At 43.1% G+C, this 24478-nt stretch overlaps 1 protein-coding gene across 2 annotated transcripts in view; it reads right to left on the minus strand.

The window, feature by feature from the left end:
- Nucleotides 1-10913: 10913 nt before the first annotated feature.
- Nucleotides 10914-24478, minus strand: part of LOC142454742 (zinc finger protein with KRAB and SCAN domains 7-like) — a 36610-nt gene continuing 23045 nt past the window's right edge. For both annotated transcript variants that reach the window (XM_075555969.1, XM_075555968.1), the window contains exons 2-3: nt 23946-24052; nt 10914-14728 (exon numbers count right to left, since the gene is read on the minus strand). In XM_075555969.1, the coding sequence (XP_075412084.1) occupies nt 13555-14550 (996 nt within the window). In that variant the 5' untranslated portion in view covers nt 14551-14728; nt 23946-24052 and the 3' untranslated portion in view covers nt 10914-13554. The remainder of the gene's footprint in view (nt 14729-23945; nt 24053-24478) is intronic.

Here is a 24478-nt window from a genome sequence, read left to right on the forward strand (position 1 = left end):
TCAAGTGGATGCAGACTTAGAGCAACCCTATAGGATAGGATAGAACTGTCCCTGTGGGTTTCCAAGACCGTAACTCTTTACAGGAGTAGGAAGCCCTATCTGTCTCCCAAGGAGCAGCCGGTGGTTTTGAACTGCTAAACCTGGGGATTGCAACCCAACTCGTAACTACTATGACACCAGGGCTCCTGAAGTTTGCCTTATCTGCTGTGAAATACCTGGGATATCTTACATAATCAGCTGCAGGTATTTCCATAGCTCAAAAAAGGAAAGTAGTTATATTAGCATTTCCCTTGCCTACCACAAGAAGAAGGTGCAGCAGCAACAGCAATTAAGGGGTCTCTAGCTCTCTGAGGATACTTGTCATAATTTCCCTCCTAATTTTTCACTCTTGTCCCAACATTTGTAGAGGGGGAAGTAAATGACCCCTTTCCTCTCTCCAATGGAGATACGGAATCTGTACATGTTCTCCACCAAACCCTTTCAACCACACTTGATTGGGGGCCTCCCAAATGATGCTTCTCCTCTGACTGTAAATGGACAAAATGAGAGTGCTCGTGGGGGCTTTAACTCAGAAGCAGAGACTTCCGTTGGAGCCAGTGGCTCGGGCTCATCCTCTCTGAGAGCAGCAGCAACAGCAGAGACCTGCTGACCTGGTTTAAATCGGCTTTGTACCAAGGGGCTGCCAATCTCAGGTCTGCTCCAACACAGGATTTACCTGCCAGCAGGCTGACTCTGAAGCCTTGCTATTGGCTGCCACAAATATGAAAACATGGAGTGATTAAGGCTTTGAATCCCACTACCTTTTTACCCTAAGGAGGAATACCACATGACTGGTCTGACTCAACAGATCAGCTCATAAGCCCAAGAGAAGACCTCAGGATGGTCTTAGTTCTATTCATAGGTGGTTTTATTTGAGCCCAAATATGACCTCAAGCAATTATCAACTTGGCTATGCAGTGACTGCTATCTCAGAGGTACTGTCAATTGGTCTTTTACCCCAGCAAACATCAGCACTGCAAATGGAGCGGCTGGCTCTTACAGCAGCTCGCGATGTATATGTTATAGTGATGATATGCACGTATGCTCAGTGGGAGGAGGCATTTCCATGTTGGATTGTCACTGCAATTTTTGCTGCTAAAAAGCGATAAGAAAGTATTTTCCCTACATGCAGCACCTCTGATTTTGGAGCAATAGAGGTCCCCATCTTACTGGCAAGGTCCTGGAGGAGTTGGTAATGTTTCCCCCATTTTAAATCTATTGCGTGGTCCATATCACCTGCAATCTTCTGAATGGGTCAAAAGAATGAAATTCAGAACGATAAAGGTTCAATTAGCTAAACTTACAGCCTCTTCAACTCTAAGGTAGCCTGAGGTGCTACCTACTACACGCAAGAATCCATGATCTACTCCTGGTACTCAAATGAACTCCTTTTGGAATTGGGACTGGATGTATTTTCCCTCTTCCTTACAATGCGATAGTCTCTGGTTCAATGGTAGTCTCTGGTAGCCTAGTTAAGTCTTCCTCAATTTAATGCAATGTGCTGAAGCGCGCAGTGAAGAGCTAAAACCTGCTTATGCACATGCTTTTCCTAGTCATGAAAGTTGCTGGCTCCAGAGGCTGGTGATTATATATTGGAAATGGCATCAGACGAAGGGTTCTTCGGCACCGAGATGGAAGGGTCCTTATTTGTTTTCTGTGTCAGACAGGGTTCTCTAGAGAAATAAAACCAGGACATGTATGATTTTGTATATAGATAGAGCACAAAGGAATATAACAGCTAATTAGTCCACACAGCAGTACACAGGGCTCAGTTCAACTCACTGTGGAACAGTTAATATATTGGAAGTCCTTCATCTCACGAGGGCTGCTGGGTCCAAGGTCAAGAAAGCAGACAGCTGAGTCTTCCCGAGGTCAATGTAGGCAGTCAGCCCACAGACAGCAGGGTGGGTCAATAACAGTCAGCAGCTCAAGAACTTAGGGAAGCAAGTGGGATGGGATATCAAACTCAAGCCATGCAAGACAACAGGATCCGACAGCCTCAAGCTCAAGCAATGTATACACCATTAATGTGACAAAGCAGGTCTCGAAGGAACCTTAAGCTCTAGCTACACAATCCACAGGTTAGCTGTCCCACAGGTAGTGTAGCTCACAAGCTGAGGCAGAGAACTAACTAAAGCAGCCGCACGCTGGTCCCATCACCAGAGAGCAAGAAAGTGATCCCACATGTTCCTATTGGCCAGGTTGTCACAATAAACCTACCTATCACAGTTTCATTGCCAAACGAAATTGCTGCAAAGTTACAGGCTGTGATATCTGGGGTACATTTTTCTCAGTTGTAAAAGACCAAGGATCTCTGGGTAGTTGAACCAGATGGAGGACGGACCCTGAAATTCAGATGCCCTCCTGAAACCACCAACCAACCCCTACCCCACCCACTACACTCAACAAGTGATGTGGTAAACTGAGGACTTGGTAGAAAGTATTTGACCTTATTTCTATGCTTGCCACCACAGGTATAGAAAACTAGCCTTATTTTGAGAAAGCCCTCCATTGTCCTGAGATAGAAATATTTTCAAATACACATTCTCCGGGCCAAATAATGTGCCCCCTGCAATAGCTTCCCCCACTTCCCCAACCCCATTAAGGAACATGCTTAAAGGAACCACCATCATCGATGAATCATTTCTGTGTGTGGCTACTTCATTATGCCCGAGGAGTATCTGTAGATTGGAGCAATCAGGTTCTATAACCAAGCCATAGTAAAAGGTAGCAAACTATGTTTTGACATCACTTGCTGATACTGATCAGAGATTACTCCCACTGGGGAGGGCTCAGGGGGGTGGTTCAAGGCCAACTAGCACTAGGTCAAGATGGTGACTCCCCTCACTGATTGTTTATTATGTTACCTGCTTGAGATATTGCCCATTGACTACGTATATGTTAGCTGTATGACGAGCGTGCCTTATGAAAGATCTGGAAGCCCCATTACATACACTCAATAGAAAATACATTCACTCTCTTGATCCTGACATTGGGACAAGGAGCCCTGTGTCCTGCTGTCTGTCTGTCTGTCTCTATTATTTTCCACAATCACAACATTGCTCCTGAGGACCCGATCAAATGTTGGGAATTTAAGTACCTTTTACTCTATCAGTAGAATGGAGACTTGGAGTGGTCATTCTGTATAGCCAGTGGTAGTCATTTAACACTATGTTGGTTTGGTCATAAAAATCTTGGTTCTGCGACACTAGACCTTCAGGTTGGAGAAAGGAACTGACCTACCATTCCATGATGGAAGCAAACCAAGAAGGAAAAAGGGGCAGTCGGCCTAGACTCCATACAGGTACACCAATCCAAGAGGATGAGGTCCCTGCATGGAGCTGCTACCATGTGGGACTACCAACAACACAAGACACGTCCCCTAACTGGAGCATGTGGAGACAGGGGACAATAATGGGGACACACGGCGGGGAGACAGTAGGGGAATGGAGCATAAGAGATCAGCACTTGGAGTAAAGCCAAGCCACAGAGCCCCTGAGGAGCCCCAAGAATGGACTTCGGACTAGGATGGGCAGCCCGCAGATGTCCCCCAGCACCAGGGGAGAGGAACTTGTGGGGGCCAGCAAACAGACCTGGACCAATGTTGGGTTTTTTTTCTTCTCCCCTCATCTTTTTCTCTCTCCTTTTCTTTCTTCAACCGTATGTTTTCTTACTGTTCAGACTAGGACATTGATGGCTTGCCTAATTATATGGGTTGGACATGGGAGTGAAGCTTGGGGAAAAGACAATGGGGCAATGGCCCCAGAGGGTAGAGGGGGAAGAAGGAGATGGGGAGAAGGGTGTGGTGAGCAGATGGCATCATGGACAGGGGAACAACTAGGGAAGTGGAACCAGCATCTAGGAGAGGGTAGAGAACCTGTGAGTATTAGAGCAACACCAAGCTAGTGGAGAGGAAGCACTAAGAGGTGGAAGAAGGGGGAAAGTGATGGCGGGGCAGGAGGAGGCAAAAGGACACAGGCAAGCTCTAGGAAGCAAAGGCATGGATAGGGAGATTAACAGAGGTGTGCACTTATGCAAATACATTAGGCCATAACAATAGTGGTATGGGCCTATGTACATATATTTATAAGGCACTACACTGAAGCTGCAGAAGGGCCTTGGGCCTCGGCTCATACCTTCCCTCAATGCAAGAACACTTTGTTCTAACAAATTGGCATTCTGTGATGCTCACCACCCCACCACATCCATCCCTACATGATCGCTGAAGACAAGATGGGTGCATAATCAGATGTAGTGAAGACAGAGGATGGTGCCAATTATTAAAAGATATAGTGTCTGAGGTCTTAAAGGCTTGAAATTAAACAAGCGGCCATCCAACAGTGAAACAAGCCCACATGAAAGAAACACATCAGCCAGTGTGATCATTAGGTGTCATTGAGACCAGGCAATGGGCATCAGAAGATTCATAACAAACATAACCAAACAAACAAAAATGCATTGGTGAGAATGAAGGGCAAAAGCCCATTTATGGACAATGGACCATCCCCCACGGAGAGGTTGCAGGGAGGGGATGCAGTAGAGCATGGATGGGTCACGAAATATACCTCTGATCCCTTGAGGCCAGGGAGACAGTGATCGGTGTGAGGTTTGAAAATAATTAACAATCTATAATCAATCAAGGGGCCCTGAGGGTTGGGGTGGGGAGGAGGGAGGGTGAAAAAAAGAGGAGCTGATCCCAAGGGCTCAACGTAAAGTAAAAGTCTAGAAAAGAATGATGGAATATATGTATGAATATGTGGGATACAATTGATGTATGGAGTGTAAAGAGTTGTAAGAGCCGGGGGGAGGGGGAGGGAGAGAAAAATGGAAAATGAGGAGCTGATTCCAGAAACCCAAGTGGAAAGCAAACTTTGAGAATGATGAGGGCAACGAATGTATAAATGTGCTTGACATACAATGGATGGATGTATGGATTGTGATAAGAGTTGTATGAGCCCCAATAAAATGATTTTTTTTAAAAGAGTTGTAAGAGCCCCTAATAAAATGATCTTTAAAAAAAAAATCTTGGTTCTCTTAGGGATAGTGCTGCCTTTTTTCATTTCCAGTTTGGAACGATCATGTGATTCCATCTCTTACTTTAAGCTCTAGCAGGTTTTTATCTCGTATAATTAAGATTAAATTGTGGATTCCACCATCAGCAACCTCAACCTACCTCTAGCAGCATGTTTTAATTTCACTTGAATCTGGTTAAATGATTACTCATGGGACAGTGAGTTGCTTAAAATATATCCTCCCATGCCTTATAGTGAAAGTGGGGATTTTGTAGCAATGCAGCAAATTTCATCAAGATTGAGGTGGCATAGCAAGCTGGTTGGAGCTACAGACCGTAACCTGTCACTCACTCATGTTGATAATAAAGACTGCTGGCATGATCTCACCAATCTAGCATTGCAGTTGGGAAGACTATTTGTCATAATCCCCCAATAAAAAGATGGTTGTCTCATGCATTTCATTCTATTTCCTCTGTTTCCTTCCAACGGATTTTATGTACTCCTTTGAGGTATGTGTTTCTGTGTAGTAGATCCAATTATGATGCTTTAAATGAGCCCACTCCTGTTAACAGCAGATTTACATAGGTGCTTTTTGGATAGATTCTTGGTGAATTCTTGTACTCTGGGGGCTTTGGGATTCTCTTTGGATATCCTTAGCAAAAATGCCAGCACATAGTGGAATACTGATTTCAAATCATTGTATACTGTAAAACAAAGGTCAGAAGGAAATCCCCTGATCCTACACCTTTGCAGACACCAGATTTATTTGGGTGGCTCCCATGCAGAATATGTACATGGGTTAGGTCAGTTTCACCAGGGGAAGTAATCTTCTCAGCTTGCTTCTGCTCATAATAGGCAGAGTCAAACTTTTCTTTCCCCGACTTACATGTGCTACAAGAAAGAGAATGAATACCTTGGTCCAAGGTAATGGACCTTGGCTCTGATGAGTACTGTGATGTGCTTGACGGAAACCTCGCTGTGTCTAAGCCCTGGTGAAGAACCAGATGGTGTCCGGTGGAAAGCCAAGAGCCTGCCATGGCTGCCATGTAGGAGCCCAGCAAAGTCCAGGTTGATGGTCCATGTGCTACTCGCAATCTCTGATCAAAAGGAGGGGACGTGTTTGTACCTAAAACCAAAAACACTCCAGCCAGAGCCCTGGTTCCACCCTAAGCCTTGAACTAGTCCTAATGTCCTCTCAAGTAACCCACGTTCATAAGTGACCCTGAGCCATCTCTTAGATGATCCGGAAGGGAGGGAAGAGCAGTTTGCCTACGGGAAAGACTAACAGACGAAGCAAGAACACAAAGAACAAGGAAGGCAGACTTAAGGGAGTGTCCTCTTAAGACTAAGACATGCCCACAGCCCATCTGTAGGCAACTGGATACCCCCTTACAGAAGGGTTGCAGGGAGGAGACGAGCCAGTCAAGGTGCACTGCAGCAACGATGAAACATACAACTTTCCTCTAATTCTTAAATGCTTCCTCCCGCCCACTATCATGATCCCAATTCTACCTTAAAAATCTGGCTAGACCAGAGGATGTACACTGGTACAGATAGGAACCGGAAACACGGGGAATCCAGGACTGATGATACCTTCAGGACCAGTGGTGAGAGTGGCGATATCTGGAGGGTGGAAGGAGGGTGGGGTAGAAAGAGGGAACAGATTATAAGGATTTACATATAACCTCCTCTCTGGGTGACGGACAACAGAAAAGTGGGTGAAAGGAAATGTCAGACAGTGTAAGACATGACAAATAATAATAATTTATAAATTATCAAGGGTTCATGAGGGAGAAAGAGGGGGAAAAGTGAGGAACTGATACCAAAGGCTTAAGTGGAGAGAAAATATTTTGAGAATGATGAGAATAACTAATATAAAAATGTGCTTTATACAATTGATGTATGTATGGCTTGTGATGAGTAGTATGAGCCCCCAGTAAAATGAGGGAAAAAAGACTAAGACATGCAAATGGAGAAGAGCTATCTCATTTGTTCACCCCAATTCTGGCTTGAGGGAATCAACAGACGACCCCATCCTGACTATCCTTACTACAAAAGCTTTAACAAAAACCTTTGGAGAAGTTACTGTTGATAGGATTAGACTATCAAAACTGTCTGTAAACTGATGACAGTACTATGGCTCAGACAGCTTTGGCAGGTCAGCCCCCTTTTTGTTTTGTTTTGAAGTCATTATTGGGGCTCGTACAACTCTTATCACAATCCATACACACACCCATTGTGTCAAGCACATTTGTACACATGTTGCCATCATCATTTTCAAAACATTTTCTTTCTACTTGAGCCCTTGGTATCAGCTCATTTCACCCCTCCCTCACCCTCCCTCCCTTATGAACCCTTGATAATTTATAAATTGTCATTTTTTTCATGTCTTACACCAACTACTGTCTCCCTTCACCCATTTTTCTGCTGTCCATCCCCCAGGGAGGGGGTTATATGTAGATCCTTATATTCTGTTCCCCTTTTCTACCCCCACCTTCCCCTTACCCTCCTGGTATCACTACTCTCGGTATTGGTCTTGAGGGGTTTATCTGTCCTGGATTCCCTGTGTTTTCAGCTCTCATCTGTACCAGTGTACATCCTCTGGTCTAGCTGGATTTGTAAGGTAGAATTGGGATCATGATAGTCGGGGGGCGGGGTGAAGGAGACATTAAAGAATTAGAGGAAAGTTGTATGTTTCATTGTTGCTATACTGTACCCTGACTGGCTTGTCTCCTCCCCTCAACCCTTCTGTAAGAGGATGTCCAGTTGCCTACAGATGGGCTTTGGGTCTCCATTCTGCACACCCCCTCATTCACAATGATATGAATTTTTGTTCTGATCACAGGCTGGTGCGCTTCTTCCACGTGGGCTTTGTTGCTTCTCCGTTAGATGGCCGCTTGTTTATCTTCAAGCCTTTAAGACCCCAGATGTGATATCTTTTGATAACCAGGCACCATCAGCCTTCTTCTCACATTTGCTTATGTACCCACTTTGTCTTCAGTGATTGTGTTGGGAATCTCGTTTCTCTTTATCGGGAATGCTGGATAAAGTGTTTTTCCTCATTTTGCTAATGCTGTGGTGATTGTCCCCTAGGGAACCCTTATATTAGGTCTTAAACAAGGCAAAGACAAGGACAAATCACCCAGGTAAAGAATGAGAGAATAATGGTGTCCAAAAGATGCATGGGCACTTTGCTCATAGACTACAGAGAATTAAAGAACTGGTCCACAAAATCCTGATTGGCAGCATATCATTTCATTGCTGTCCTAGGTGGGAGAGGGAAGAAAGCCTAGGGTCGGTGTACACTACTACCTCAGATGAGAAAAGTTTACAGGATTGGTCCTGGGGCCCTCTGATACATCCTGACCTTGTGGTTCTGGTCATCACCCATTTCCATCAAGTCCCTGAGGGTGAGATTGTCCTTACTGAGTGGCTATGGGCATCATAGGAATTCACTTTTAATGAAAACACACTCTCCCTGAAGGCAAACTCTGTTTACATTGTCAGCTGATCGTGGGAATGAGTTTACGTCAAGACGCACTGCGGCTGGAGTCCCCACTCTAGCCTTCCACCACCCAAATGCTCAGAAGGCAGCCTCCAAACAAGCCGCAGCCAGAGGCCCATAAAAAGTTGTGAAGATGGTGCAGGGTTCGGCAACATTTTCTATCATATTTGGTGTCCGTGGAACTAGACTCAGTCTATTAACAATTTTACAAACATGGAAATGGAGTTCCCAGTTGGCTAAGTGGTTTATCTAGGCTAGGGTCACACAGAAAGGCCCCAAAAGAAGGACAAAGGAGCATATGAAGGCTTCCCAGGGAGGTAAAAGTTGAATTTGTCTCAAGGGATGCTCACTGTTCAGGGGTAAAGACTATTATCAAGATGAAAAGAAGGCGGGGAAGAATAAAGCTTTCAAAAAAAGATGAAAAGAAGGCTGCCAACAGAAAAATCTTGATACCATAAAGAACATGTTTTTTTCAGTGGTATATATTTTTGCTACAATTAGAAAAAATTTACGTGAATAACAATTGCTATAAGGAAATTGTTCTAGTATATGGTAGCAATTGTACAACTCTTCTCGATATGATTGAATTATTGAATTGTATGACATGCGGATGTCCTTGCTTCGGCGGCACATATACTGACATGCAGATAAAGTGCTAATAAAATTTTTAAAAGAAAAGGTGCATGGTGTTTTTATATGGTTGGAGTGCTGTGTATTCAGGTGTGCGAATATAGGAAATACCCCACCTGGGGGACAAGCCAGTCCTTGTAGTCCCTTCTATGACCTGCTAAACAGACTAATTCTTGATCTCTAAGATGGACATTTTGACTTAACCTGTTGAGGTGGAGGATTCTCTTACCAAGAGGCTATAGGGAAGTGATATTTTCCTTGACCTTCCCTCTTGCTGCTTCCTTCAGAGTCTGACATCCCCTTTGCCCTTCCACAAGTGGTGGTTGCAGCTTTGGCAGAATTAAAGAGGCTACAAGGGTGTGGGGTACCAGCCTCCACAATCAAAGGGGTCCGAGGGGTGGCTGTGTAATTGAGGGGTAAAATTAGAGACATCAGACAAGATAAAGCATGCAAGTGTCCACTTCTGGGACTGTCATGACTTCAGGAGCCAGATCCGCAGAGTGAATATATTTCCATCCAAGGCTTATATGCACTCTAGAGGCATGCCAGTCCCTCTTATCACAAGTAACCACATGTGTAACAGGAAGAGGGTGTACAATAGGTACCTGTGTGACAGGAAGGCATACACATAACAAGATAGGTGGGCTCTAGAGTCAAGATGGCAGCCTAACCTTGGACATCCCTGAGTTGGCTTGACTGTAGGTGCCTTTGGGTTCTCCTTCAGGGGAACCATTCATCATGCTTATCAGAAGGGAGTGCGTTCTATTTAGGGTGGGACAGACAATAGGGCTCGCTTGCCTTAGATGGCTGACAACCTTCAGGCAGATATCTTTTAAGCAGTTGACCTCCAAGTGTATAGTCAATGGCCATGTGTTGGCAGAAAGCACCTTAGGTTTGGCATATATTAGGGGGTGGGGGGAGGCATCCTGGGGAATAACTTTTCTGTTTCCCACATAAGGGACCCTGTCTCACCTGAGGTTTTGTGATGAATAGAGAAGAATGACAGTACAGATAGCAATGTGCATTGAGGGAGAGGACACTATACTCGAAGCAAAGTAGAGGTAGCAGTATCCTTTGAGAACAACCAGGCTTCCACTAGAACAAGAAGGTAGATTCACATCCAAAGAAACAGACCCTAAATCACAGAGGGTTGCATGAACGGGCTTGAAATATGGTAAGGGCAGGATGTGTACACTATTGAATTAGAGCTTAGGTTCTGAGCACTAGGTTTGCAGAAGGTTGTGGATAACAGTGGAAGTCCAAAACCCATTTGCAGTGTCCCCACTTGGATTAAACCTCCGTTGAATTCCTTCTGACCATTATTCAAGGATGTGAATGGTTTGCCTTCATGCAGAGTGCATCGGAAGGTGGATTACCTCTACCACCCTGACAGCCAAAAGAAAAGAAGTCTCCACTATGGGCTGGCATGTGTCCTTGAGAGAAACTGGCACAGAGGGATTTCATAGTCATGAGTCATTCCCTGACTATCTTGGTTGGAAGACCCTGGACCCATCTTATGAGCTTTTTGAAGAATGTATGTGTCTCACTTACGGTCGCATTCCCATATCTGTAGTCCCACCTGCACCTATGACATACTGATATGCCACCAATCATGCTTCTGTGACAATTTTCTTTGCCCTTCCCTATTATTTTTTTTAAAAACAATCATTTTATTGGCAGATAATCCACAAATCACACAATTGAGTAGGTCAATCATATCAACAAGAGTTGTACAATCATTACCACAATTTTCTAAGATATTTTTAAAGCTTCAAGTTTTCATTGAAATGAATGTGATAAATATACACGAACACTCTTTCATGTAGTAGCAAAGAGTCACTAATCCTTTAAAGAGACTATTTCATTTCCTCACAACTTGGATTCACTGTCAACAGGGTCCACGAATGATACTGGAACCTCCCCAATAGCATAATTCAACTGTCTTGCCTGGACAATCATCTCCATTTGGAAGACAGAGCCTTTAGAAATAGCCCTGATGGTGTAGTGGTTCCACATTGGGCTGTGATCCCATGGTTGGCAGTTTGAAATCACCAGTAGGACTTCCTACTCCAGTAAGCAATTAGTCTAGATAATCCCCTGGGGGTCTCTGTGAGTCAGCATGGACTCCATGGTAGTGCAACTGTTCTATAATTAAACCACTATTGTTCTTAAGTTTAAGCGGCTATGGTTTGCTGATCCTTACACCTGAAACTGTCCTCAAACTTACCTTAATTCTGTGTTTAGAAATACTGCCCTGAAACCCTATACTTATTAACATGTGTCAGGTGTGGCAGGTCACATGTACTACCTCATTTAATCCCCAAACCCTGTGATGTAGTTCATAGATAAATGTGAAGTTCTGAGAAGTTAAAAGATTTTTTTTATAATGGAAAGGCGAGTAAGTGGCAAACCTGTGATTGGAACAACAAAAAAATTTCTGACTTCAAAATTTGTGTTTTTAGCCACTACATTAAACCTCACCTATGAAGGTGGTTTTCTGTTAGTTTGTATTAAAATGGTTGTATTTCTTCAAAGTTTTTGAATCTACAGGGGTTTCATCTTCTTTATTTTTGGTTTCATTTTCATAAGGGCCCAAATGTTCTCCTATTCTGAAGATTTTTCCACAGGTATGTGAGATGATCCATCATTTTTTGTACTGTTCTTTCAATGTACCAATAATTAATAAGTGGGTTACACACTGTGTTGACAAGTACAAGTCCAGTTTATCTCAAAGCGGAATGAACCCAGAGTGGGCAAAAGATGAGGAATAGAATTTAATATCATAAAACAGACCAAGCTTATTGGGTGGATAGATTGATAGAGCCCTCAAGACGATGGTCCTTCCAGCACCTTTCGGGTCTACAATTGAACTCGTCCTGAGTGGGAATAATCATATTTAAAGTCATAGAGGCAGCATTTTCCTAAGGATTAATTCAGAAGTTTAGAAAAGGAGGAGCAAACACAGGGGAAAACTGGAAACACAGGGGAAAATAGCTTCAGCGATGAAATTAAGGAGATTGCAGCGGATGAGTTGAAACAAAATGTAAAACTAACCATCTGCTCTATAAACCTTCACCCAATTCACAATAAAAGTATTTGTTTAAAGCTGGTTGGCATTTATTCTGACTTTGCCAAACAGGAAACGGGTTATCAAAGAAAGTGATCTGTCCTTGGCTGGGCATAGAGAAGATAATGAGTGTCCAAGGAAATCTCTAGGTTGGGTCCCAATCCTGATTCAAGCGAGCAGGGGCAATCTCTAAACTGTGCACTCTAGGCTCATATTCAAATGAATATATCTTGATAGCGGTGATAAGTCAGCAGACACATCTTCTCCAGTCTTGTTTGGCTGCCTCAGTAGGTACCTTTCATATTTGTGATACCCTGTAATGTCCTTCTGTGCCTTGTCTGGTACCCCCTTGAATTTGTACCTGGGATCAAGTGTGGGACCCCTCTGACTACCTTGCTTTTGGAAGGATGCTGAGATATACCAGTTTAATAAAAAAAACTGCTCAGCGGTGCCCTGCTTCAAGTGGTACTCAGGGCACACACCATACCTGCTATACCTTAGATATGCCTGTGCCCCATGGTTCCACTGCTACTAAGTACCAGCATTAGGCTACCATCCCAGGACTTTATGTTCTTTACACTTTCCTAACAGTATTCCATGAAAATAGACTTACGCTCATTCTATTAAAAAGTAAATAGCTTTTTCCTGAATATAAAAGTAGAACATTCCCATTGTAGAAAAATCTACAAAACATACAAAAGTATAAAAGAAGAGAGAAGTCACCTACAATCATATCTTCTAGAAATAATAACTTTAGCCTTCTGATTTCATTTGTTTCCTTCCCAATTTTCTCCCCTCTGTGAGGGGACATCAAAGAATTCATGGAAAAATTCCATGATCTTTACATTCCATTTCCCATGATTTTTTTCTTTCAACCCTTCTCGTGTGTATGTTGAAGGGGCTTCAAAAAGTTCATGGGAAAAAATGGAGTTAGGATAATGGTATTTTCCCACTGAGTCCCCAGTGGCACAGTAGTGTGCACTCGGCTGCTAACTCAAAGATCAGTGGTTCCAACCCACCAGCAACTTCATGAGAGCAAGATGCAGCAACCTGTTTCTGTAAAGATTTCCACTCTTGGAAACCCTACAGGGCAGTTCTACTCTGTCCTACAGGAGCATGGTGAGTCAGAGTGGACTCGATGGCTGTGGACAAGCATGGCATGTATATCCCTTCTGTGAATGTTTGTCCACTTCCAATTACTTTCTCTGTATGGATTCTTAGAAGTAGAATGAAGTTGGATGATTCTGACAAATAGCTTTAGAGAAAAGTAGCAATCAACCCTACGCCCAATAATGTGTTCGTCATGGGGCTTCCTTCTCCTCGTTATGTTTTCTCTGGTGTTGAATAAGTTGTGAGCTATAACGATAGGCTTTCCCACATTCACTACACTTATAGGGCTTTTCCTTGGTGTGGGTTCTCAAATGTAGAATAACTTGAGAAGTCTGCCTGAAGGTTTTCCCACATTCGTTACATTTATAGGGTTTCTCTCCAGTGTGAACTCTCTGGTGGTCGATAAGGTTTCGATTAGAGGTGAAAGCTTTCCCACATTCGTTACACTTGTAGGGTTTCTCTCTACGATGAAGTCTCTGGTGTTCTTTTAGGGTCTTCCTCAAAATGAAAGCCTTTCCACACTCATCACATTCGTAAGGCTTTTCTCCAGTGTGAATTCTCTGGTGGTCCATGATCTTCATATTGGAACCACAGGTTTTCCCACACTCCTTGCATTTGTAAACCTTTTTCCCTTTATGCATTCTCTGGTGCTGAGTGAGGTTTGAACTGCGACTAAATGCTTTTCCACACTCGATACATGTGTACGGTTTCTCCCCAGTGTGAACTCTATGATGTGAAATAAGGCCTGAACTCCGACTAAAGGCTTTCCCACACTCATTGCATTCATAAGTTTTCTCCCCACTGTGGATTCCCTGGTGCCGGATGAGGTGTGACTTACCACTGAAAGATTTCCCACATACGCTGCATGGGTAAGGCTTCAATCCTGTATGGATTCTCTGGTGCACCACAAGATTAGAGCTGTGACTGAAGGCTTTCCCACACTGCTTACACTTATAGGGCTTCTCTCCTGTGTGGATTCTCTCATGTACTATGAGGTTTGCACTCTGACTAAAGGCTTTCCCACACTCACCACATATGTAATGTTTCTTGTCGGTCTGAATTGCCTCGTTTGTTGCAGGGTCAGAGCACTGACTACCATCTTTTTCTGATTTCTGGTCATTCACATCTGATATTGTTTTATTGTCTCTAACTGTCTTTTGTTTGAAGTTTCGTGTTTTCCTCCTCATTTTCTCCTGCACGGAGCATACCAGGACTTCATTAGTCTTCTCTTTCTTTTTGGAGGTTTTCTAAAGGTTTACTTCTTTGGTAATGCCCGTGTGGAGTCCTCTTGAAGGTATACCCATCTTCTGACTTTTCAAGAAGGGTGTCTTGGAATCACCACTTCTTTAGTCCCCACTTCACCACCTGACATGAGAAACAGAAATTGTACATGTCACCTATTTCTGTACTAGAGGGGAAGAAATATCCAAGGACAACACGATCTAGTAGACCACAGGTGTCACACGGAAGAGTAAATGTTCAGAGATAGGGGGAACTGATCATAGACAGGGAGGCCTAGGTATAAGCTTATGGAAAGCTGGGAGCTGATGGGAGCCCAACAAACCCAGAGTGTTGAACAGTAGCATGAGATCCATTCCATTTTCCTGCTCCTCATGCTTTGCTCCAAGAATTGGAGCCTTCTACCTCCCAGTGGACACACTGCATTGGGCAAATCTGCTGCACATGACCTCTTTAATGTGTTACAAAGAAAGGGAGTTCCTTTGAGAACTAAAGCACACCGGACCCAAGCCAAGGCATTTTCAATCGCCTCATATGCATGTGAAAGCTGGGTGGTGAATAAGTGTGGTAGTCACCTCATCTGATATCAATTTAGGGATTAAGAGTGTAGGGGTGGAGTCGAGGCTGTCAATCTGGAGATAGCCAATGAGACTTTAAGCTGCCACTCTGATGGACTGAGTCCACTGGGTAAATGCGAGAGGCAGAACCATGGGAAGAGTTAGTTAAATCACTGCAAGGAAGACTCTGAGAGAATCTCATATCATATACTAGTAAAATGCATAGACTTTATGCAAGAGGTGCTGATACATAAAATCAAACGTCAGGGAGAGCATGAATTTGAATCTGAGCAACAGCATAACCTCAGCAGACCCCTAGGCCTGGATTGCAAGAGGACTCTACGATGCTGACACATGACTACTTTTTCTCTTATTGTGTTCCTTTTTAGACTTGTACACCTGCATACTGTTATATAGTTTCAAACATATTTTAGATAACCTTGTATCCTACTTCTTCTACTTAAGTTTTCCTACGCATTTTCCCACAATGCTCTTTACTCATAACAGGATCATTTTGTGGCCACATAAGACACCAGGAGTTAGATTCATTTTGCAAATTTTAGACATTTCTGTCATCCCCCCCACCATGTTCAACCACAGCAATAACATAATTATGACCATTCTATAGTGTGTTTTCTTCTTGTCGAAATCCATCTCTTGGATAAATGTTTTGTGACTGGGTTCTTGAGCCAGAAAGAATAACATTGTTTTGCAGGACTGCCTATCCTTTAAAAATAAAATTCTGAGGAGGTTCCATTGTCTCATAGCTCTCTGATGAACTGAGTTACACTTTCTGAAGGAAAGCCATGACCAGTGGGGAGTGCTCAAGATCAGCAAGGAGGGAAACAAGAAGTATAAAACATCACGTCTACCTTTACCTCTTTTAATAAATCATGTTATTCGGGGCGTTTTCCGCTCCAGAGAGACATTCTGGAAGTAGGCTCACTTGCTAGGCCATCTGCTTTGCAACCCTGGCTTCTCACTGATCTTTCCTCCACCTGCTTCAACCTCTTAGATTAAGAGAGGTAGCGGCATGTGCATGTGGGTACGCTCCTAGAATCTTGGCAAAAATCCACCCTTCTCCACCATTTCTTACGCCTTCCCTTCACATGTTTCTGCTTTTCATCCCCCTTGGAGGGAATTATACATGGATCACTACAATTGGTCCCCATTTTCTCCCCAGCTCTTATCACAATCCATTTATCCTTTGTATCAAGCACATGTACATATTTTGCCATCACCATTTTCAAAACATTTTCTTTCTACTTGAACCCTTGGTATCAGCTTCCCCCCCCCCAGCTCCTCTTTTTTCCCCTCTCTCTCCCACCCTCCCACCCTTGATAAATTATAATTATTATTTTCATATCTTACACTATCCCCTATCTCCCTTCACACACGTTTCTGTTTTTCATCCCGCTTGGTGGGGATTATATGTCGATCATTACAACCAGTCCCCCATTTTCTTCCCAGATCTTCCCCCTACCCTCCTGGTATCACTGCTCCCATTACTGTACCTAAGGGGTTTATCTGCCCTGGATTCTGTATGTTGAGAGCTCTTATCTGTACCAGTGTACATGCTCTGGTCTAGGCAGATTTGTAAGACAGAAATGGGGTCATGATAGTGGGGGGGGGGTGGCGGTGATAGTGGGGAGTGGCAGATGAAGGAAACATTAAAGAACTAGAGGAATGTTGTATGTTTCATCCATTCTATACTGCACCCTGGCTGCTCATCCCTTCCTTGTGACCATTCTGTGAGCAGATGTCCAATTGTCTACAGATGAGCTTTGGGTCTCTACTCTGACCCCCTCTTTCCCATTGATATAATTATTTGTTTGGGGTCCTCTGATGCCTGATACATGATCATGTAGATACCTCGTGATCCCATAGGCTGATGTACTTATTCCATGTGGGCTTTGCTGCTTCCCTGCTAGATGGTCACTTGTTTAACTTCAAGCCTTTAAGACCCAGATATTATATCTTCTAACAGCTGGGCATTATCAGCTTTCTTCACTACATTTGCTTATACACCCATTTTGTCTTTAGCAATCATGTTCAGGAAAGTGAGCATCACAGAATGCCAGGTTATTAGATGAAAGTGTTCTTCCATTGAGGGAGTACTTGAGTAGAGGCCCAATGTCCATCTGCTATGCTAATACTTAACATATAAATATATGTATGTAGACCTATATCCCTATCGTTAAATATTATTATATTTACATATATAATGCCTATATTTGTACTTCTCTAAATGTCTTTTGTCTCCTAATTCTTTCCTCTATTTCCTTTTACTTTCCTCCTGTCCCATTATCATGTTCAACCTTCATTCGGTGCTCAGTAATTCTTCTCGACTACATTGCACTTGATCAAACCCCACCAGGCACTCTACACCCTCCTCGCCATCGATTTTAGATCTCTTGTTGTCCCCTTGTCCTTGGGTTTGTTGGCTCCCCTCTTCCTTTCCCCTACCTCCTCTTCTTCCATATCCCCTTCGGAACCATCAATCCTGTTGTTTTCTCCTCCGGATTGTAAACATTCCTACCTATCTTATATAGATAGACATGGGGTTAAAAAACAAAAACAAAACACACCTATAAATAGTTCCAGGTCTGTGTGCTGACCCTTATGAATGTTTTCCAGTCCGGTCTGATGAGATGCCAAGCCCTGCCCCTACCTCCCCCTCTCCCCCAGTCAGAAGTCTACTTTCGGGTTTCCTTGGGGACGTCATTGCTTTGCTTCCCTTGCTGCTCTGTTCCTCTCCCTTCGTGTTTTTGCTTGGTGTGGGGAGGTTAGATTGGGCACCAGTCCCGCACTGTGTCTCCAGTCACTTTTACCTTTAACGGACTTACAATTGATTAGAATGGAAAAATTAGAAGAAAGAAAATTACAAAGGATGCCATCGGGAGCTGAGTTGGGGTAAAAGAAAGCAATTCTTGGAGCTTAGAATATGCTAGGTAGAAGATTCTTAAAAGAGGCAAAACTTTGGTTGAGCTTTAGAGAACATGAAGAAACTTTTCCTTAAAAAATGGGGGATAGGGTTGGCATCCTCAAAAATAAGTGGGCAATGATACTATATTATATATACATTATCTACACAAGGCTATTCTTCTGTTTTGCACGCCAGGGTCTTGCTAGCAACTAGAGAAGTATCAGAAATGTAGTAAGCACTCAAGCATTTGCTGCTGTAGAGTAAACAAAGGAAAGAATCACGTTGCCTGAAGTGACTCAGATGAGAGTCTGGGAAATATAAGACAACAAAGAAGGGCATAATGTGATGGTCAATGGGAAACAAGCTTTAGACAGAATTAACTTTCACCCCGCACTCTATTTTCTTTTTCAGCCTTCTCTGATGGTGCGTTCTCTCTTTCTCACTCCCAAGCATGGAGTTTTTCAAGTGCTACCGTTCAGTTTCCCTGGTCCTTATGCTGCTTCCCCACCCACAGCACATCCACGTTTCTGCTCAGGTTGTAAAGTGGACAGAGAAGGGGGGCAGCTGGGGCATTCCACAGAGGGGTATGCCACCCTGGGAGTAGACCATATATCACAGGTTTCCCCAGAACATCTTTGGCTCGCTATTCCAGGTATTTCACGCTGTTATTAACAGTGTCCCCTCTTCACTCAGGAAAAATATCCCACATTTGACAAGAAATTTCACCTTACACAAAAGTGACCTCAGAAAAACAATACATTAGGAAGAATAGTCCAAATGCATTAAAGAGGGAAAAAGAATGAGAGAAGAGAAATAAGTTGGATGACATTTTCTTTGTGGTATGGGTGACCACTGGAGTTCCTTGTCCTTTTTTCTCTCTTTATTTTTTTAATCACTTTATTGGGGGCTCATGCAACTCTTATCACAATCCATCCATGCATCAATTGTATAAAGCACATTTGCACATTCGTTACCCTCGTCATTCTCAAAACATTTGCCCTCCACCCTCGTCCTTCTCAGATGCCCACTAGGGTTGGTTGAATAGATGAACACATAAATGAGACAGGAAGACCCTCAATTAGGGTTGTGACAAAAATTCAGTCATTTGCATGAAAGTATCCACAGATAGTAGAGGCACACAGCATGATGGATGGAAGGGAGGAAGGAAAGAAGGAAGGAAGGAAGGAAGGAAGGAAGGAAGGAAGGAAGGAAGGAAGGGAGGAATCCAAGGTCATTACCTAAGGCTGAACACCACAAATAATAGCATCAGTGAGAGAGGTGGAGAAGTGGCAAAACAGTTTAAAGACGGAGAGAAATCTGTCAGGCTGGGATGCACATTTCAGAACAGAAAGACAAAGGGAACAGAGGAGAACAAAAAAAATGTAGATACCACTGAGATCTGGAAGTGAGTTAGAAGAAGAAAGGAGGGAAGGTTAGGAAGGACACAGGGCTGTGCTGTGCAGAAGGCCTGGGACCCAAGGAAGGGACACAGCTTGTCAGGAGACCAAGAAGGACCGGCTTGGGGAAATCTGCTTTCTCACTGCTTGATTGGATATGAAATTTCTCAAGTAATTCTAGAAGATTCACCAGGCACTAGGAAGGTAGAGTCTTGACTGAAGGAGGAGGGGGAGGAGGGAGGGTGAGCCCACGGGTGAGGAGGCAGGAGGAGTATCTAGACACCATACGCAAAATGGGTGCAGAATGGAAGAAGGCCAGTGAGGCTCCCTGCTCTCTCTCCCCAGACTGGTGGGTCTTCTGAACTGAGGACCATCATGCATTTGAAGACAGCGAAGGGCACACGGAGAGAGTGAAGCTTTATGCAGAGATGCCTTTTTAAAACTTGCCAGCATCAGCCGCCGGTTCAGATTCCTCTGAACAATGATCATATGATCCTTAGTTATTGATTAGTTGCTATGCAGTTGGGAATAAGAGGTAATACATGAAAACATATTCTCATCTAATGAAACTATGGATTGCAATAATATCTGTAAGAACTCCTAATAAAATGTTTTAAAAAATAAAAACAAAAAAAATTCTGAATATAACAACTCTTTCCAGTAATATATATAATATATCATGTATTTTTATATAATACATAATATATATAATGTATCTATGTATACCTATATCTATAGTCTAAAAAGACAGATGAGTCAATGTAAAATCTGAATTAAAAAAGAACTGCCAAATAAGATAAGGGGTTTAGACTGTGGATTAGAGACAGCATGATGAAGGATGGAAATTTGGGTACATTTAATTATATACATGTGAACTCTGTCCATGGATCAAGAGGAAGTCATTTGAATAGAATATGGTGGGGGGTGCTGGTCCCAAGGGCTCAATAGAAAGCAAATGTCTAGAAAAGAATGAGGGCAACATATGTACTAACATGCCTGATTCAATTGATTTATGGATAGTGATAAGAGTTGCATGAACCCCCAAATAAAATGATTTTTTTAAAGTATGGGGACACTGAGCAGTGTGAAACTGGACAAGGTGTGCATGCAGCAGGGTCACATCTTTTCCCTGACTTATTCCGTCTGTGTGCTGAGCAATCCCCTGAGAAGAGGGACTGCTAGCAACCCTGCAAAAGTGACAACTTGAAGCCCTTACTTACGAAGGTCAGAGACAGCCTTCAACATGAAACCCACTGAACATGAAGCAAAACAACCATCCCTCCAACTGAACTTACAAGTAACTCCATGATAAGTGGAGAGAAAAACAGTGAAGCTGTCCAGATGGACATTGGGCTTCCACGGAAATACTCACTCCCTCAAAAGAACGCGTTGTTCTACTAACACGGCACTCTGTGATGCTCACCTTCCCCGGCACGATCGCTAAAGACAAAATGGGTGCATAAGCAAATGTGGGTGAGAAAGCTGATGGTGCCTGGATATCAAAAGATATAGCGGTGTCTGAGGTCTTAAAGGCTTGGAAGATAAACAAGCAGCCATCTAGCTGAGAAGCAAAAAAGCCTACATGGAAGAAGCACACCAGCCTGTGTGATCATGACGTGTCGATGGGATCAGGTATCAGGCATCAAAGATCCAAAACAAAACAAACAAAAGAAAAATCATATCATTGGGAATGAGGGGGAGAATTGGACACCCCTGTCAGAAGGACTACAAGGAAGAGATGAGCCAGTCAGGGTGCAGTATATCACTGATGAAACACACAACCTTTCTCTAGTTCTTTAATGCTTTCTCGCCTCCCCCCACCCCACTATTATGACCCCAATTCTATCTTACAAATCTAGACCAGAACATATATACTGGTACAGATAAGAGCTCACAACACAGGAAATCCAGAATAGATAAACCCCCTGGGACCAATAAGTGGAGCAGGGATACTAGGAGGGTCAGGGAACGGGGGTGGAACCAATCACAATAATCAACATATGGCAGAAAAAGATGATGACAACATTTGTACAGATGTGTTTGACACAATGGATATATGTTTGGATTGTGATAAGAGCTGTAAGAGCCCCCAATAAAATAAGTTTTTTAATTGAAGCTGTCAATGATTTCATTCTACTCAGCTCAAAATGTCTAAAGAAATAGTAGCCAAGAAATCAAATTAGATTGTTAGTAGGCAAATCTGCAGCAAAAGATCTTTGTAAAGTTCTCAAAAGCAAAAACCTTATTTTGACAACTAAAGTGCACCTGACAGAATGCATGGCCTTTTCAATGACTTCATATCCCTGCAAACACAGGACAATGACAAAGAAGGCAGAAGAAATGATGGATTTTAACTGCAGTATTGATGAAGAATACTGAATATACTGTGCCTACCTGAAAAATGAAAAAAAAAATCAATCTTAGAAGAAATATAACCAGAATTCTCCTTAGAAGCTAGGATAGTGAGCTTCTGGCCAGCTTACTGTGGAAAGCATGATGGCTAGAGGGATATCAAGGTTAGCAGAGTCAGCAAAAACCAGGCCACTCTCCATGGATGGATTGACACAATAACCACAACACCGTACTCAGTGCAGCATCCATCAGGGCGACGGCATAAGTGTGTTCCGTAGTACTTATGGTTGCATGAGTCTGTGACAAGTCAGTAGTAACTTCAGAAACCAAACTCACTGCCATCGAGTCATTGCCAACTCAGGAGTGTCCCCACTGTGGGTTTCTGAGACTGCAACTGTTTACATCCTGACCCTGAGGAGCAGCTGGTGGTTTCGAACTGCTGACCTCGCGGGTCGCAGCCCAACTGGTAACCACTATACCACTTGCACATCTCTAACTGATTCGAGGAAAAGAAAAGTCTAAGGCCCACACAGAAAAGAATGGATGATATCACAAAGGGTTGTTTTTTTAACATATAAAAATTTCCAAACTTACACAACCCCTAAGAAATCTACAATACAAACTAAAGTTTGCATTATAATAGAATTAATTGTATGCGTGTAGAATGTACACCTTCAAATGTATGTCCCATCAGAACAATGTCCTTGACATTTGGAACTCACACAGTGCCTGACATAAGAAAATGCCTAGCAAGTGTTGTTTGATGATTAGATATGTTGAATGAGGCCATCTAGCTGAGCAGCAACAGAGTCCACATGGAAGAAGCACACCAACCTGTGTGATGATGAGGTGGCAATGGGATCAGGGATCAGACATCAAAGACCCAAAACAAAAAATCATATCAATGTGAATGAGGGGGAGTGCAGAGTGGAGACCCAAAGCCCATCTGTAGCCAATTGCAATTGGACATTCCCTTACAGAAGGGTCACAAGGAAGAGCCGAGCCAGTCAGGGTGCAGTATAGTACTGATGAAACATACAATTTTCCTCTAGTTCTTTAATGCTTCCCTTCTCCCATTATCATGATCCCAATTATACCTTACAAATCCAGCTAGACAGGCCATATATATGGGTACAGATAAGAGCTGGAAACACAGGGAACCCAGAACAGATAAACCCTTCAGTACCAATAATGAGAGTAGCAATAACAGGAGGGTGGGGGGAGGAAGGGGGAATCGATCACAAGGATCTACATATAACCCCCTCCCTGGGGGTCAGGCACCAGAAAAGTGGGTGAAGGGATGTTGGTCAGTGTAAGACATGGAAATATAATAATTTATAAATTATCAAGGGTTCCAGAGAAAAAGAGGTGGGGGAGGGAGGGGAAAAATGAGGAGCTGATACCAAGGGCTCAAGTAGAAAGCAAATGTTTTGAAAATGATGATGGTAACAAATGTACGAATGAGCATGACACAATGGATGTATGTATGTATTGTGATAAGAGCTGTATGAACCCCCAATATAATGATTAAAAAAAAAGAAATGTTGAAAGAAATAAGATCAAATTCCATCCCCTATGGGGTGGAGTCACCTGGGATGGTAAGAGGTAACCATGTAGAACATCACCACCTAAACCTGATCATCCTGTTTATACTTCAGATTGTCTCATCAACACCATGGAAGTGTATTCATACTCTTAGCAATTCTGTGTGAACAAGACCATCCAAGAGTAAATTCCCTAACAGTGGGACCCACCTCCACTATGCAGCGTCTTTAGATGGCCAGAGCTGGAAGAGAGATCTCTGTGTGTGGAAATGGGGAAACCAGGACTTAGAGACAGAGCTGGGGCTCAAGCCCTGTATCCTGACATCTACATTGGAGATTTACATCACCCCCAAATCCTCCCGCTCCAAAATTTGCTCCCTCAAAGTCCAGAGCCCCTCCCACTGACCTGCTTCTCTCCTGCTCCATAAATAGCCATCTCAAAATGTTTTTTTTCACCCCTGGTCCCTATATCCTCTAGCCGTCAGGATTCAGTCCCCGACTAAATAAAACTTATAAAAATGTTCTTTTTTTATAAAACTTACCTGCCCTGGAGAGCAAATGACTCACCTTCACCCTATGTACTGCAACCTCACTCCAAAGGATGAGCCCAACACAGATCTTGTCTGATTTCTTCCTTGTATTCGTGAGGAAGATTCTACTGAAGTTTTGAATCTCTGTAAATAAATAGAATGACAGAGTCCTGGGACTTCTACCCCAAGAGGACACTCAGGACAATGTCTCATTCTGGGGCAACCTCTCTACGTACAGAACCCTGGGACAGTAGGAAGGACCCCTTCTGTTTTAGAAACGAGATATTCAAGTTCCCAGGATTGAAGGGTTTGCCCCAGGTCTGATGGGGTTGGTGCCTTCTTTGTCTGAAGAAAACATCTTCTTCATTCTTTCACATACCATAGCTACTCTTTTTGACCATTCTATTGATATTTACACCCATTCGATGGATCCCTGTAACCATCATAAATCTCCTCTAATCCAAATACATAATCTAAATAAATGAATACATAAATCTTCTCTAATCTAAATACATACCAACTAGGGAATTTGCTCAGGGAGCCCTTGGGGCCTGGGCGGGTGGGGAGGGA

The sequence above is a fragment of the Tenrec ecaudatus genome, chromosome 8 (genome assembly GCF_050624435.1).
Source record: "Tenrec ecaudatus isolate mTenEca1 chromosome 8, mTenEca1.hap1, whole genome shotgun sequence".
Classification (NCBI taxonomy): domain Eukaryota; kingdom Metazoa; phylum Chordata; class Mammalia; order Afrosoricida; family Tenrecidae; genus Tenrec; species Tenrec ecaudatus.